Source organism: Panthera uncia (genome assembly GCF_023721935.1).
Source record: "Panthera uncia isolate 11264 chromosome C1 unlocalized genomic scaffold, Puncia_PCG_1.0 HiC_scaffold_4, whole genome shotgun sequence".
Lineage (NCBI taxonomy): Eukaryota > Metazoa > Chordata > Mammalia > Carnivora > Felidae > Panthera > Panthera uncia.
This window is the reverse complement of record NW_026057585.1, coordinates 96,239,336-96,256,210: the sequence shown is the minus strand read 5'-3', so window position 1 is coordinate 96,256,210 and position 16,875 is coordinate 96,239,336. Positions and strand designations below refer to the sequence as shown.

At 56.9% G+C, this 16,875-nt stretch overlaps 1 protein-coding gene across 1 annotated transcript; it reads right to left on the bottom strand.

Moving 5' to 3' along the window:
- Positions 1–96: 96 nt before the first annotated feature.
- MAD2L2 (mitotic arrest deficient 2 like 2) lies at positions 97–5,375 on the bottom strand. Its single transcript, XM_049618097.1, has 9 exons — positions 5,334–5,375; positions 4,832–4,883; positions 4,618–4,736; positions 3,556–3,627; positions 2,893–2,993; positions 1,708–1,802; positions 1,306–1,379; positions 685–777; positions 97–443 (listed from the first exon to the last, which is right to left on the bottom strand). Exons 2-9 carry the CDS (start codon positions 4,869–4,871, stop codon positions 402–404), a joined length of 636 nt encoding a protein of 211 aa, XP_049474054.1. The 5' UTR covers positions 4,872–4,883; positions 5,334–5,375; the 3' UTR covers positions 97–401.
- Positions 5,376–16,875: the final 11,500 nt, after the last annotated feature.

The window sequence follows — 16,875 nt, the reverse complement described above, 5'->3', positions numbered from 1 at the left end:
TGGTGGGGGTGTCCCTGGCACTTTGGGAGAGAAGCAGCCCCTCCTCCCAAGTTAATTTGGCTGCTCCTGTCCCTCTCCAGTTAGTGACAGCCCAGCTCAGCCCTTGGGGCTCTTTATTGAAACAACTCACAGCACAGTATTTCAGACAGACAGTGTTGGCCGGCCACATCCCAGGAGGCCAAGAAATCAAGGTCCCGGCATCCTTCCCTGCCCTCCTGGGGAAAATTCCTCCATGAAGGCAACCAGACCTGAGCGGCGCCGGGCCGGAGAGTGGGTGGTCCATACACAGAGGCAATAAGAGCACTTGGAATCGGGGGGAGGGGGTGTCCCTCAGCACCGCCCTAGGCTGGGGGCCCCCAGCGTCCCATAGTTGTTACATCCATGATCGGAGCATCACACCCTCAGCTGCTTTTGTGAGCTCGCTCTTCCACGTAGAGCTGCATCTAGTGGACAGGAATAAACCGCCAAGGTCAGGAGCACAGCCAGGGCACGTCCTCAGGAGGGCCCATAAGCCCCAGGCAGACAGATCCCTGCCAGCGGTGGGGCAGTGTGGCACAGCCACGGGTTAAGGGAAAGGGAGTTTGGAGCCTTACGCCAGGCACTCCCTGGTCATCTCCTCCGAGCCTTGAGCCACTAGCCTCAGCGTACCGTCTGTAAAGCTCCCCGGGTCCCCATGCAGCTCACCTTTAAAATGTCTGATGTCATCGTTTTTAGCGGTATCAGCCGGGGATCGTGCATGTGGACGTCCTGCTCATCTGCCAGGATCCAGGGAAAGTCCTAGGGTGGGGACCAAGGGAAGCGGGTGGAAGGGGGCTGGGCCGTGGCCTGTCCTCACTTTGCTACCCACTCCCTCTCCAGCGCCGGGGTCCCCAGACTTCAGGGAACACCAGAGTCGCTAGGGAGCTACCAGCATTGCGGACTCCCGGCTTCCTCCACCCGAGAGGCCGAGCCCGTGGATCCGAGCTGGCCGGGGCACCCAGGTGATTAAACGAGCCCCAGACACCATTTCAGAAACTGGCGGGTGAAGACCACCCCCCCCCCCGCCCTCTCTTGAGAGCCACCACTGAGCTGGCAGCCCCAGGACATGGCTCCACCCTCCTCTCGGTACTGGGTGCCCAGGCTGGGTAACGACCAGCATTCGGCCACACAGTTAACACACAACAAAAACCTGCCGCGTGCCAGGCACCGCCACCAACGATGTTGAGGGTGCGCGAACAGCAACACCCCGGCCCACTCAGAACTGTGGCATCTTGCTTTCAAAGCCTCCCGGCTGTCTCCCTGCCCACCAGACGGGTCTCCTCTCACCTTGATGACCTGAATCTTCTCCATGTTGCGGGTAGCAGCTTCTCTCGTGTGCACTAAGACTGTGAAGGTACAGCCTAAAGAAGCAAGAGTCTGGTCAAGGCTGGGCCACGTCACGCCTGCCACTGGGCACAGTCTCTTCCCCGCTCCCAGGCTGGCTCAGCAGCCCCCCGAGGGGAGAAGAGTGTAAACCAAGTGCTAAGACAAGACACAGTCAATAGGGAGACTGAACCCCGGTGGAGTCCATCAGGGTAGCTTCCTGGAGGAGGTGGACTTTCAGAGAGGTTCTAAAATGCAAGAAGGAAGAGAGGTGGCTTGATACAGCAAAGTAGGGACCGGAGAATGCAGCCCGAGCCAAGGTAGCCATGGAAAGGCCCGAGGACAGTGGGGTGGGGGCGAGCACACCTGGGGGGTTGTGGTCCAGGACAGCATCACACACACTGATCTTCAGGATGAAGGCTCGGAGCAGCTGCTCCACATGAGACAGCAGGGAATCTGAGCTGGAAGGAGAAAAGGAGGGGCTCCCGTCACACTGGCGGCCCTTCCCACCAGCAGGCAATCAACCCTGGAAACAGACCTGGGGGTCCAGGGGCCCTCTCTGCTTCTGACCGTGTTGGCTTTGGAGGGCTTGGCCACCTATCCTATCTACGCAGTTAAAACCATCTGGAGAGTTTAAAACCAATGCCGAATGTGGCGCCTGGGTGACTCGGTTAAGCGTCGGAACCAGTCGTGATCTCGCGGTTTGTGAGTTCGAGCCCCGCCCCGGGCTCCGCGCTGACAGTGCAGAGCCTGCTTGGGATTCTCTCTCCCTCTCTCTCTGCCCCTCCACCTCTCTCTCTCTCTCTCTCTCTCTCTCAAAATAATAAATAAACTTAAAAAAAAAATGCTGAGTCCCATCCCAAACTAAGTCCAAATGGGGCACTGTGAACCCCCATAGGTGGTTCTAATGTGCAGCCAGGTCTGAGAACAAGGACACAGCCCAAGCCTCCTCATACCCCAGGACACCAAGCCAGGAAGGGAAAGGGCTTGCCTGAGGCTACACAGCAAGTGGGAACAGATAACAGTGCCCTGACCTCACCAGGAAACCAGCAGCTGACCAGCCAACACGCTTGCCCAAGGTCAACTTCTGGTTGACTATGGGCTGGACACTCGACTAGGAAGTCAGAAAACTGGGTCTGGTCCCGGCTCTGCCACCATTTGGGTGACCCTGAGTGGTTCATGTCATCTCTCTGGTCCTTGGTTTCTCCGTCCATAAAAGGAGGTTGGGAATAGCCATTCAGCAAAGCGATGGTTTGCCAAGTGTGGACCTCACAGAGGTTACATGAAGACCACAGGGCGGCCAGCCGCGTTAGGATAGCGTTCCTTGCCATTTTCCTCTTTACCGAGCTTCCTGGAGGAGGTGGGCTTTCAGAGGGGTTCTAAAAGGCAGGAAGGGAGAGAGGTGGCTTGGTGCAGCCAAGTAGGGACCTCAGAACACAGGCCAAGCTGAGGTATTCAGGGGCTGCCCTAAAGGGGTGAGTATGGGGGCGATTTCTAGGGACCTCATACCAGCCAGCCAGCTAGCTAAGAGTCCGGGGAGAGGCGGCTTACCTAATGGACAGCAGCGGAGGCTGGGTGATTTCAAAGACGAATTTCTCCACTGGGCGGTGCTCTTTGTCCAAAATTACCACCACCACTTTCTCGACATCGTTCTGCAAGGACAGGAATCCCCTAGTCCAGGACCAGGTAGCCCACCCACCACCACCACCTCCCTCCCTGCCCAAGGAAGGACGGCAAGGGCACGCCCACAGCCCTTCTCAGCTTCTAGGCTGAGGGTCCCTGGGCTTTGAGAATTTCAAGTAGGCATCGCTGACATGAGCGGTACAGGCTGGGAGGGGAGAGAGTGTCCGGGCCCCATGGCGGTTCCAGGACATCTCAGAGAGCGGGACAAGATAAAAGGAGGAAACCCTGAGGGGGCAAGCCCAGACAGAACTTGGGGGCAGGGAGAGAAACAGAAGTGAGAAGAACCCAGAACCCTCTGGGGCAGGCTCCACTTGACCAACTCCACAAAACAGGGCTCCCGGGCCCAGCATACCCTGAATGTGGCCCACGTGCCCTGAGGCCTATCCTGGGGCAGGGGTGGTGTCCAGGGAACAGGAGACATGCTTTGGGGTATAGAGTCATAGGGGCCCCGCACGGTCCCAGCATCACCCTGTCCTGGAGCCCTGGAGGAACAGACTGGGCGTGAAGTAGGCTGCAGCCTGGTGTCCTCACCTTCTCCAGCAGTGGCTTGACACACTGCAGGGTGTCCTGGATATACTGGTTCAGCTCCGGGTGGCAGGACATCTGCACACAACCGCACGATGGCTGGTGAGGCCCGAGGCACCAGTGGGGAAGCCACCCAACACCCCTACCTCCAGGAGCCCGGGGAGAGAGGCCAGCAACTCCCTAGGGCTCCTACCCAAGAGACTGACTTCCCATCATGGGGCTGAGAACTGCGAATTATCCACACAGAACGTAGAAGAATTCGGTCTCAACATTAGCACTTAATATAGCATCAGGGGTTTCTAAAGTGGGGTCTGCGGGCTCCTCTAGAGGCTGAGAAGTCCCTAAATTGTGTGTATTTGGGCATACAGGCATTTTTCCCAGAGAAGGGATCCAAAATTTTAATCAATTTTCAAAAATTGAGAATCTGGGACTAAGAGCTATGTGGCCTCAGGTAAATCACTTAACTTCTCTGAGCTTTAATTACTTGATCTGTGAAAGGTCTCGCAAAGAAAGAATGATGAGTAGTGAGATAATCCCGTACAACACAGAGGGTGCACAGTAAATGCCATTCTTTTTCCTTTTCCTCGTATATCCTTCAAGCTCCCACCACGTTTCAGTATTGGGTCATTCATTTATTCTAATGTTTACTGAGTGTCTTCTAAGGGCCGGCACTTCTACAGACTGGGGACAGGGTAGCATTTGTTTACCGCTTTTGTCTGCCTTTTAACCTAAAACAACCCCTTACAATGAGGGCAGAGAGCAGGGATACCTGAGGTTTACAAGGATCCCCTCCCCAAACCAATCATTCGCCAGTCCCAGGAGCTCTTTAAAATACAACCATGCCCCAGGGGCAACTCTAACCCGAGAGTCTGGTCCCTAACTTGGGGCAAGGGGAACTCCCAGTTCAGAGGGATGGAAAGAAAAGTCCCCGCAGTTGTGGCTGGGAACTGAATGGCAAGGCCAGGCCGCTGGGGAGTGAGGGGGCTCAGCCTGAAAGCGGAGGAAGAGTTCAAAAATCCAACCTCTACCCACCTTGAAGTTCGGGGATGACCAGAGGTGGGGGCTCACCTGGACAGGCACGTTGTACTTCTTACGCTTCTGGAAGATGCCCACCGGGTAGACCTCGCGCACGTAAAGGATGAGGTGCACGGCCACCTCCAGGAACTCGCAGAGGACGTCGGCCACCACTGTGAAGGGGCTGAAGCCGGTGAGCTTGGGAAGCCCGCCGGCCCAGGCCCTCCCTCGCCCCCCCACCCTGGGTCCGCAAGTCCAGCCTCCCTACCTTGACCAAAGTTGAGGTCCTGTCGCGTGAGTGTGGTCATCCTTACCGCCACCTAGAGGGTGGGGCAGGAGGGGGGGGCTGGTTCTAACGGATCAGACTGCCGCAGGGTGCGCTTGCCTCCACCCCCTCTCCCCTCCGTCTGGGGGAATCGGGGCAGGACGTCCCCCTTCACACAGAATCTGGGCAGCTAGAAGGGACCTCCCACGCTGGCGTCATAGCTCGGGGACATTAGCTGCGCCCCGATCAGCTCTGTCTACTGGCCCCCCGCCCTGCTGTCTCGGGGGCGGGGGGTGGGGGGGGTGCGGTAGGAAAGGCCAGAGCTGTGCTCGCAAAAGGGCACGGCCGCAGAGGGAACGGCGGGTTGCCTAGGCCCGCGGGCGCAAAGCCGGACACGCTGAGAACGAAACCGGGCTGGAATAAGACGCCGCCCTCCGCCTGGCCGGAAACCTCCTCGGAGGGAACCCCGCCCCTCTCCCCTCCCCCGGTGCGGGGAACCACCGACCCGACCACTCGCGCCTCCCGCTCAACCAGCGGCCTGGACTCGGCTCCGTGACTTCCGCGGCGCTCGGGCAGGTCCTAGCGACCGCCTCCGGCCACGCCCACTTCCCCGCGCAGCCAACCTGGAGGCGGGAGGGAGCGGCAGCCGGAGGGGCGGGGCTTGGGAGGGGGCGGGGCCCGGCCTCGCCGCCCGAGATCCCAAGGCGGGAGACGCGGAGACTGCGCGGCACCGCCTCCCTTAGGCTCGGGGTCGGCGCGAGAAAAGACCCCTTCGCTCTCCACGTCAGGTCGCCACGTATTTTGCTCCCCAGGGCGTTTGTCTCGCTTTGGGAAGCGTTGGGAGGGAGCGGATAGGTGTTGCTGGTGAGGAACAGGTGGAGGGTACAGCTGGGGACTTAAGACAGCGACATCTACTGCTAACTGCAGAGTCACCATCCCCGGACCGCAGCTGCCCAACCGAAAGCGAATCCGCCGGCTCCGGGGCGGGGACGTCCTCACTCCCGCCCTCACCCAGAAACTAAATGCAGCTTGGGTTTACCTCCCAAGAAGATAAAACCTCCCGGGCCCGGGCATCATAGTGGTAGCTGCCCTTTATAGGGACCCAGCCGTGTGCCAGGCACCGGGCTAAGTGTGCCTGTGGATTATCCCACTAAATCCTCAAAACAGTTCCGTAAGACAGTTACTGTGATTGTCCGCATTTTATAGAGGAGCCAAACGAGGTTCAGAAGGGTGAAGTAACCTTCCCGAATCACACATCTATTGAGGGAGGGGACGCGCGGAGTTGTCTTTGCCCACTACATTTTACGGTTCTGGAATCCCCTAGAGACATGGCCTCTGGAACCGCTGAGAGGCCCCCCGGGAGATAATAATATTAACATTAAAATAATCACTAACTTGAATTGAACACTAACTCAGCCTAGGAGCTAAGCACCCGTTTTACAGCCCCACTTTATAGATGGCAAACAGGCTCAGAGATGCTCCCTACTTTGCCCAAATCACACAGTTGGAATACAAACCCAGTTCTGACTTCTAACCTGATTCCAGGGCTTCAACTTATTTTCAGCCCCTTTATTTTACAGGTGGGGAAACTAGGGTCAGAGAAGTTGCAGCACAGTTACAGGCAACAAATCAGGACCAGAAGCCTGGGGACCTTGACTCTGACCTCTAGGGACAGAAGAGCTTGTTAGGAGTCACACCCAGCTGTGGGTACCCAGATCTAGCCAGGAATGTTTATCAATTACAGGTCGCTATTGGAGATCTGCACCCGTTTTCACTCCAGATGCCTTCAAACCTGCACTTGCCCACTTCTGATGGGGCGGAGATAAGGAAGAGAATAAGTGACTTGGCCCATTAAGCCAGGAATACCAGCAAAGCATTTCTCAAAGCAATCCTTGGAAATCTGCATCAGAATCCCTGGGGAGTCCATTAAACTCCTGGAACCCAGGCCTCTCTGACCTACTGGACCAGTCTGGGTGCAAAGCAGGGTATGGGCCCTTTAACAAGTTCCCCAGGGACCCTGATGCCCAAAAACATATCGGAATTGCCACGGTAGTTTGGGCTGTTCCCAAAGAAAGTCTGCATTGCATACCATTTCCACATTTAACCCAAAGGGATAAGATGGTTTATTTCAGGAATTGACGCACTCGGTGGCACATTTTGGGCATAGCAGCCCTTCTCAAGACTTGGGGACACTGCCCATATCATGCCATGAAGGAGAGAACCGTTTCCACACAGAGCCAGTTAAGCAGCTCACTGGCTTGTAAACAGTGTCCCCTGGCTCCTTGAGATTTAATCATTATGGATACTTTGGCCCTGGAGAAAGCAAGAGTCCTTCTTTGCCCCTCTCTGGAGGCTGTTCAAGCATTTTGTCCATTAGTGACAGGAAGTGGCAGTCTTAGGGGGGCAATTTCTTGTACAGGGTTTCTTGGGATTGGATCCTGGGCTGGGAAACTCAAGAGTCTAGCTGCTTCCATGGGATGGCCTCCAGAGTACAAGGTGAGCGACACGAGGACTCATGCCAGGCTCCCAGCCTTAGCCCCCTGCCCTGAGAAGACAAAGCACAAGCCACCTGTAGGTCCCCTGACACACAGAGCTAAAGGAACTTCAGAGACACCTTGGCAGACATAAAACCCAACACTCAACATTTTTCAAATGCAGAAAGCGAGGTCCCAAGAGCTTTTGACACTGGGGTACCTGCCTTGTCAACTAGACACCCATGGACAAAATGCCTACATTTGGGGCTTTGGATTCAGAGTCAGCCACAAGCAGAGGAATGCAGGCTGGGAGACAGGTGAGGAGGGACTCAAACTGATCTGACCCCTAACCCCCAAAAGGCCTCTATCTCCTCATTTTTGAAATGAACAGGCTGGACAGATGTTCCCTAAACCTCTGATGGCCTTGGGTTCCACGGGGGCCAAGAAGCTGGAGAGGGGGCAGGGGAGCTCTAAGAAGACATCTGTCATTTTTATCCATAGGGCTCTGTGGCATCTGGGTTTCTAGATCTTGAGCACATCAGCATGATGGATAGTCTTGGGACCAAGATTACATTATGGGGTTAATTTATTACATTTTTGAATACCCATTTGCTGGGAGACTGTTTTTCCAAGTTATTTGCATATTTTTCACCATAATAACAATATGTAGGAGGGCATCTGGGAGGAAAAGGATGGATGTTTAGGAGGAGAGAGGGCTTATTTGCCAACTGGAACAGGTCCCTGAGGGTCTGCAATGAGGACAGAAAGAAAATCACTCCCAAGAGACATTTAAATTGAAACTAAGAGAAAGCAAGATGTAAGAAAGTCTTGCAAAGACCAAGGCCTGCGTGGGCAAAGGAGGATCCCTGGAGTTCACTGAACAAATATGCAACAAGTGAACAGAGTAAAACAATAGACAATGAAGTATCCAGCCCCTTAAGATGCTGCCAAGGTCCCCTAGTACCCACTAGGCTGATCACATGACAGATCATTTATCCCATCCCTGCCTAAGGTTCCTAAGACACCAAACACAGGAGAGTGGGGGGAGCCATAGAGAGTGAGCCACATATAGCCTAGTAACAATCCACTGGTACCCCGATGCTCAAGGATGCAGCCGTTTGGGACACCTCCTGATCAGAGCCTCAGCCTTGTTCATTCTTTTGGTCCAGCCCCTCACCCAGTGCCTGGCCCAATCCAGGTTCTCGATGAGCGCGAGTAAATGAATTAATGAAAGAAAGAACAGATGAAATGATAGCGGACAGTGGCTCGTTGCCATTTGCCTGACTTGAATCCTAACTTATTCTGAATGAGAACAAAGGCCTCTGATTTCAGTGCTCAAGCTACAGGTAGCGGTGTGCAAAGAGCTGTTTTCAAAAGTGAAGCAAGAGCTGGGGAATGCTCACTATGTACCCCCTGCACCCACCGGGCTGCTCGCGCCTCTAACATGCTGTCTTTCCCCACCACTGCTCCTTAACCAGCTGTGAGTCCCTTCCCTCTCTGAATCTCAGGTTCCTCACCTGTAAAATGGGATCATGGGAGCACCGATTCCATAGGGTTGGGGGGGGGGGAACAAGTGAGATGGTTGTAAAAATATAAAGTGCACAGGGGTGCCTAAGTGGTTCAGTCGGTTAAGCATCCAACTCCTGGTTTGGGCTCAGGTCATGATCTCACAGATTCATGGGTTCAAGCCCTGCATCATCAGGCTCTGTGCTGGCAGTGCAGAGCCTGCTTGGGATTCTCTCTCTCTCTCTCTCTCTCTCCCTCTCTCTCTGCCCCTCTCCCACTTTTGCTATCTCTGTCTCTCTCAAAATAAATAAATAAACTTATATATATATATATATATATATATATATATATATATATATAGGGCACATGGGTGGCTCCGTGGGTTAAGCGTCTGATTTCGGCTCAGGTCATGATCTCACGGTTTGTGGGTTCAAGCCCAGGGCCAGGCTTTGTGCTGGCAGCTCAGAGCCTGGAGCCTGATTCAGATCCTGTGTCTCCCTCTCTCTCTTTTCCCCTCCCCACTCACTGTCTCTGTCTCTCAAAAATGAATAAACATTACAATTTTTTAATAAAAAATAAAATTATATATATAATTGTATATATTAATTAATATATTAATTTTATATTATATATATATATATATATATATATATATATAAAGTGCAGAATGCCTGGCATATAAATGCACAATTCATGCTATTATGGCAATGATATTAACATCTGCACACACTGTCTAAGCCCCTAGAACAAACACTCTGGACCAGCCACCATGCTTTTCAAAACCCCATCTAAAACATTTTCAACTGCACCCCCTCCCCATCTCCATTTCCCAAGGCAGTCCCCAAGGTGCCCCAAGGTGCCCTAAGGAAGGACCTGCATCCCCCCTGCCAGAGATGCCTAAAGGCAAGGGAATGTGGCCCACACTCAGCTCCTCCCCTCCCTCACCTGGTCTTCTGGCGCGAGGCGTGACCTATACAGCTCCCCAGATCCACGGCCGACCTCAGACCCAAGCCAGGGCCCTGACCTTAGGCCAGCAGCACTGGGCACTTCCAACACCTCAGCCAGGGCAGAGCCCATACATGCCATTCCCTCCCCAGTGTTTTGCTGACCACCCCCCCCGGTGTTGCTGACCCCTTTTTGGTCAGGAGGATCTTACAAATCATCTCTTCTTAAGCGTAGAGCTTCCACCCATAGACATGGAACGTCTTCCACAATTTCAGGGGTTCCCGGGCTCTCTGAAGTCATCCCAGACCACACACTAAGAACCCTTGATCCAACTCGACTACTACTTTAAAAATAATAATAACTGCTTTATTGAGATGTATTTCACAAACCATAAAGTTCACCCTTTAAAACATGCAATTTAGTGGTTTTTAATGCGCTGTGCGTCAATCACCACCATCTAATTCCAAAACGTTGTCATGACTCCAAAAAGAAAAACCCCGTCTCCCCTTCCCCCAGCCCCAGGCAACCACTAGTCTACTTCCTGTCTCTATGGGCTTGCCTATCTTGAACATGCCATATAAATCATACAACATGTGGCCTTTCACTTCTGGCTTGTTTCACTGGGCATAGTGTTTTCAAGATTCACCCACATTGTGGCATGTCTTGGTACTTCGTCCCTAAAGCCCAAGTCAGGTCATGTCTCGTCTCTTCTCAGAACACAGTCCATCCTGGTGCCCATCAGGCTGATACTATTACATAACAATAGCAGGTCATTTTTCTAGAGTGTTTCCCATGGGGCCAGGATCTTAGGAACGCTATCTCCTTGCATCCAACAGAATCCTTGAACCCTAAGAGTTAGGGATGATGAGCTCAGAGAGGTTAGGCGACTGCCCCAGGTGGCCCGGAATGGCATCAGCAGATGAGCCCAGGTATCTGGCCTGACCCAAGAACGGAGCTCCTTAAACCTCTGAGCCATAACTGCCACACTCTGGAGGAAGAGGAAAACAATCGAAATGGAAGCCGCTGGGCGAGCTCTGGGCTCCAGGCGAGACTGGCGATTCACGCGCGCCCGGGTCCTGCCCAACAGCTCTTTGATCTTGGCAGTGCCTGTGGCCCCGCTGACCCCGCCGTGAGTTATGGGGGCCGCGGGACTCATAACACAGCATTCCCGGACTCCCAGGGTCTTTAGGACACGGCGCCCCGCGCGGTGATGGATGAGCCGGCCCTGGGGGCTGGCTTTGTCCCAGCTGGGCCGGGCTACGGGAACACCACCCGGACTTTGGACGGGGCGTGGCGAGAGGAAGACCGTGTGTGTGTGTGTGTGTGTGTGTGTGTGTGTGCGCGCGCGCGCGCGCGCGTTGGGTAGGAGGATTGTATCTCTCCCTTCCTTCTCAGGGTGTGCACCGCGGGACACACACTAGTGCGGCCGTCAAGGCCCGGGATTCTCACCTGGTAACGGTTTGAAGACCCCCTATACCCCCCACAACCAAGAGCGACCTCTCCAGAACCCCGCCCCCTGCTCCGCGCACTTTCCGAGGCTACAAAGGCTCCGCGGTGCCCCGTCCCGCCTCCCTCGCACCGGGCATTTCTTCCGTCCCATTTGACAGCCAGGGCGGAATAATCCTTTTGGGGACTGGCCGGCCCCTGCCCGGCCAGACGCGGCCGCAGCTGAGCGCTCAGCTCCGATCCATTGTTGGGTCCGCCGGGGACCCCCTGCCGCGGCCCTTTGTCGCCCGCTCCCGGCGGGGCCGCTCCAGATGCGCCACCGCTGCCCGCGCCCCGCCCGTCCCACGCGCTCCGGGCAGTACCGAGGCGACTCTTACGCACCGGGAGGAGTGGACTCGCCTCGCCCCGCGCCCGCTCGGCCGCCCGGCTGCGCCCGCCTTTGTCTGCCTCCTTTGTCTGCCCCGCGCCCTCGCGGCGACGGCGGCTAGGCCTCTGGGGAGCGGGCCCGGAACGCCAAGTGCAGCTGGCGAGGGCGCGCCGGCCGGGAGCGCGCAGGGCCCAGCCGGGCCGGGGGCTGCCCCTCAGCCGGGGGCGGCCGAGCCAACTCCCACCGCCCCTCCCCCGCCTCCTCCCAGCGCGCCCGCCCCTTCCCGCGCGCCGGCCCCCTCCCCTTCCCTCCAGCCCCTCTCAGCCTGGGCACATCCTCCAGCCGCCCGCGCACCTCGCCTCGCGGTCCCCGCTTCGCAGCTCGGCCCTCCGCTGCGCTCGGCTCCCGCAGGCGCTCGGCCCCGGGCCCCTCGGCCCCCGCCCCGCCGGCCGGACAGGTAAGGCACGGCCTTGGCCCGCCCCTGGCCCCGCCCTCCCTCCTCACCTGGTAGCGTGCCCGGACAAAGGTGGGCTACCTGGCGCGGTTAGGGGCAGGGCGCGCGGGGGACTGTGGTTGGAGGTGAGGATGCTGCTTTCCTCCCTGCCCTCGCGGCCCTCGAAGCCGTCGGTCCGTGTGTCCGCCGCCTCCGCCCCTCGCCGCGTCACCGCTGGGCTCCAGGCTCTGCTCCCGGCCCCCGCGTCCGCCCACCTTCCGCCGGACGCTTACTTTTCCACGCTCTGACACTCTGCCTCGCGCGCGCCTTGGCCGCCCTCTCTGGGTCGCGGCTTTCGCCTTCTCTCCTCCTCCGCGCTAGCCCTTCTCCCTCTGGGACCGCGTCTCTCTTTGTCTCTCTGTCTCTGAGTCTCTGGGCGGTCTCCAGGACGCGGGAGCGGACCGGAGAATCCGCCACCATTCGAAGAAGCTTCGAAGACTCCCTGCGCCCCGGGCAGAGCTGACAGGCGTGTCCTCCTGCCCCTTTCGAGGCTGCCTGGGGGGCTAAGGTGTGTTCCGGGGGAAGGAGGCTCGGCGTGCGCCTCTGCCAGCGCCGCCGGCGGCCACGCGCCCGGGCGGTTCTGCGCCCTAGCAACCTCGACGGCCCCGCTCTGGCCCTCTTCCTCCGCTGGCTTTTTCTCCATTTGCGCACCGGGGTCTCGGCTGCCTGCGGGGTTTGAGATGCGAGGGCTCTCGGGTTTCCCGCCAAGTCTTCTTGCTTTCCTCCACTGGGGGTTCCCTCGGCCTTCGCCTCCATCGGGTCTCCTGCCCAGCGCACCTTCCCCGCTGCCCTCCTCCCCAGCCGGGGGCCCGCAGGAAGTGTCCCGGTGCGGTTCAGCATCATCCCCCAGGGATCAGGCAGACAGAGGCCCTGGGAGTGATCTTGGACAAAGGAATGCATTTTCCTGAGCCTCGATGCCCCCTTCATAAAATGGGGATAACAGCACCTACCCACAGGGATGTGTGTTGAAACAGTGAGAAAAAAAAAAAAAAAAAAAAAGCAGATTGGATGCCAGCACAGGGCACACTTGGTGGCCGTGGGGGAGGCTTCGGTCCCTGGCTGGGGTGGGGAGGAGGCTCCCCAGCAAGGGGGGGAAATGGATCCCAATTCAAGGCTTAGAGACACTGCAGGGAAACCTGAATGACCCCCCCCCCGCCCCAGCGTGGCTGCCACAGTTGCAACCTCCCCCACCCATTTACAGGGTTCCTGCTGTCACAGGCACCGTCCCCTCTTCTCGCTCCTCCTCTCTGCTTGTCCTAAAAGCAGTTTTAAAAAGTCAGGGTGAATAGGGTCTCTGCTTCCAAAGTGAGATGAATGTCGCTGTGACAATGTTGCCAACAGCTGGTCATTCATCATGAGGCGTCCATGTGACTCATTCCCAATTCTGAACCTCTGTCTTGCACCGATTTCTTTTTTAATGGCACTTGCACACAAGCCTCCTTCCCCCTGGGGGCACTGTCTTGCTGTATCCTGGACCCGCTGTGTAATTGCCCAAACCCTCTGACCACCGGATCATCTGTGTCCTCATAACAGGGGACACACCACACACACCCCCCCCCCCACCAGGAATCCAGCAGTGGCTCAATGAGGGCCACTTCAGCAGAGGGTAACCTCCTCCCAGCCAGCACGTTCTAGGCTCCCCCGGCTAAGTTCTTGTTTTCAGCCGTGGCCAGAGCTGGCACTTAGGGACTAGGGACACAGGCGCACCCCACCCAGCCTCCTGCTCGTGATCCCGCCTGGCGGACAGGCCCAGCTTTGGCAACCCAGGGCGCCCTTGCCGGCTCTGCCTCCTCGGGAAAGCCAGCTCGGCAGCCTCTGCGACCCCTCCAAAATTCGCTCCTTGCCCCTCACCCACACGAAAACGACGGCGCCTTCTCCGCCCGTCCAACCGGCCCCCTCTCCCCAGCCCCAAATCCTTCAAATAGCTCCCTGTTGGCACCAAATTAACAACTCTACCTGCCACGCACAACACTCTCGTTGAGTCTTTGGCTCTTCCCTCCTTCTGAAACGTCTCCTCCCCTGCCCGTATTCAGTCGAAGCCTGCCCTCCCTGCAGGCCAAGGTCAGATGTCCCCTCTTGCGGGAAGCCCTCTTGCTCCCCCCTTGCCTCCCCTTCTTGCGTGGTCTGCGCTCCCCTGAGCGGGGCTGGGTCTCGTTCCGTTCGTGGTCCCAGGACACCCAGTGGGTGCTCCATGCACACGTGTTGTACCGACTGGAACGTTTGGTCAAGGCGATGGGAGTGACCTGAAAATTGCAAGCCACAGGTTATCCTTGGGTCCCACCGGGTCCTGCCGGCCAGGCCAGGGGCAGGGGTGACCCTGAAGCAAAAGACCGTAGCTGGGGAGGTCAGAGGGGGAACGAGCCTCCTGGAAAACCCCCGGGGTACTGGGTTCTTCCTCTCCCTGGAAGATGAGGATATCTGTGCCTGATTATAGAGAGGGAAGTGATTGCCCAAGTCCTGCAGAATGGGTTTGAATTCTGGCTGATGGCTTGCTAGCTACGTGACCTGGAGGGAGTTCCTTCACTGGTCTCAGCCAGGAATTTGGTAGAGCAGAGATTTGCATCCTGGCCTCCCTGATTCTACAGCCTGGGGAGAATGGCGCTCCCTCCAGAGAGGGTCCTGGGCATATTCCCAAGGGGGGTGTTAGATGAGCATCCCTATTCTGGCTCTTTCGGAGGAGACCTGCCTCTTTTCCCGCTGCAGCCCCTCTGCCCGTCTTCTGTCGGCCCTTCCTCTTGAGTGGGCCATTTGGCCAACTGAGCAGAGGCCATCTCCAGGAAGGACACAGGCCGTCCCCAGGAAGGACATGGGAGGGTGGCTGAACCGTTGCCACTAGAGGCCAGGCCGCCCTCACCACCAGCTTTGACAGCTCTCCTTACACAACACCGTGGTCCGGCATTGACCATCTGGTACACGTCACTGGATGGGTGTCGGGGGGTCCAAGGGATAAGGCCCCTCCTAGAATCTAGAGCAGTTGAGGTGAAGTCATTGTAGAAACTACAAGTTCTTAGAGGCTCTCTCTGTGCCGGGCTCTGTGTTACGGCCTCCAGTACGGGAGGTCCTGGACAGTCACAGCGTCTACACTGAGGGTCACTGAGGGTAACATGAGGAGTGGTCAGAGACCCTGCCTTTGACAGTACAGGCACGGTTGCCTCTCAGACAACCATGAGATCAAGTCCCAGCCCTACCACTCCCTCTGCAGTGTAACCTTGGGCAAATCCCTCCAAATTTGCCCCCATGTTGAGTCATTTTTGCCCACTTCAAAGCGCTAAATTAGATAATGCACCTGACGCTCTAGGCCCAGATTAGTAAATGGCCAATAAATGATACTCAGACAACCTGGGACTGACGCCCAGAGAGGTTAATTGACTTGCTCAGGGTCACTCAGCTATTAAGCGCTTGGAGCCAGGATTCATCCCCAGGCTTGTCTGACACCAGGTGTCTTCCTGCCCCCACGCTGGCCTGTGCCAGAGCCAACAGCGGGCATTTTTGTCACTTGATGATTAAGCAATGGGTCTGACCAAACACCAAGTGGTGTTAAATTGTCTGGGTCCCGAGATAATGAAGTTTGGGGAAGGGGAGGGCGGGCGGAGGATTGTTTGGGGAGCGGGGAGAGGAGTGGCTACCTATAATGTAGCAGGAGGCAGGACACTGGCTCAGGAGGTGGACGTGGGACACTGGGAGAGAAAAGCCCAAGGCCGGGAGCCTCTGGGTGGGTGGGCGGGGGCTCTGAGGCGTCCCCCAACTCCACACCCCTATGTAGGTTTTTTGAGGTGTGAGGCCTTGGGGGGGCTGCCAATTCCCAAGGCTACTGTTGGAAACAATAAAAGCAGATGGGGCCGCCCCTGCGGGGAAGCCAAACCTCATTTACCAAGACAATGGTCCTCTCCAGGCTGGCCTGGGCCTGTCCTGTCCCACCCCACGGGAAACCATCGATCACCCCACTGAGGACTGAGGACATGGCCACCTGTGCTTGCCCCCCCTCGACCCACACAGGCACAGATGCACAAATGCTTCCAGGACCAACCCCTCTCCCCCCCCTCCACCCACCACCCCCTCTCTCTCTTTTTCCCTTCCCCATTATAACAAGGGCTACTGCTTATCCCGCCCGGACTGGGTTCTGCTCACTTTCTATACGTTTACTTCTCCTCCTCCACAACCCCTGGCATTTTACAGAAGAAACCGAGGCTCAGAGAGGTTCAATGACTTGCCCAAGGTCACACAGCTCTTCCCACCTGCTCCATGGGGCTCTCCCATGGCTCAGCTTGATGGATTTGGGCTGACACCTGTTTGAATCAGTGCTAGTTTGTGCCTCGAGCTTTCATTGGACCTCCGGCCTCTCCAGCAGGTCAGAGTGGGGACACCTGGAGGGCAGGCACTATGTCTTTGCCTGCAGATTAGAAGCTCCTTCCAGCAAAGGGTATGTTTTCCCCCATGCTGTGGGAACTTCCAAGGCCAGAGGTACGTCTCTCCTATCGGGAACCTCTAAGGGCAGCAAATGAATCTACCTCTTGATTTCTTTGTTTAAGGTTTGTTTGGTTTTGTGCACACGTGAGAGGGGGAGGGGCGGAGAGAGCGCGGGGACAGAGGACCCGAAGCAGGCTCTGCGCTGACAGCAGCCGAGCCGGGCTTGAACTCGTGAACTATGAGATCAGGACCTGAGCCGAAGTCGGACGCTCAACCCACGGAGCCCCCCAGGCGCCCCTGAGTCTACCTCTTCAGACTGCAGGCTTCCTTGGGGCAGGAGTCGCTTTCCTTGTTTAGACTGAGAGCTCCCCGTGGGCGGGAGGGGTGTCTCTCTTCTCCGTCCGGGAGT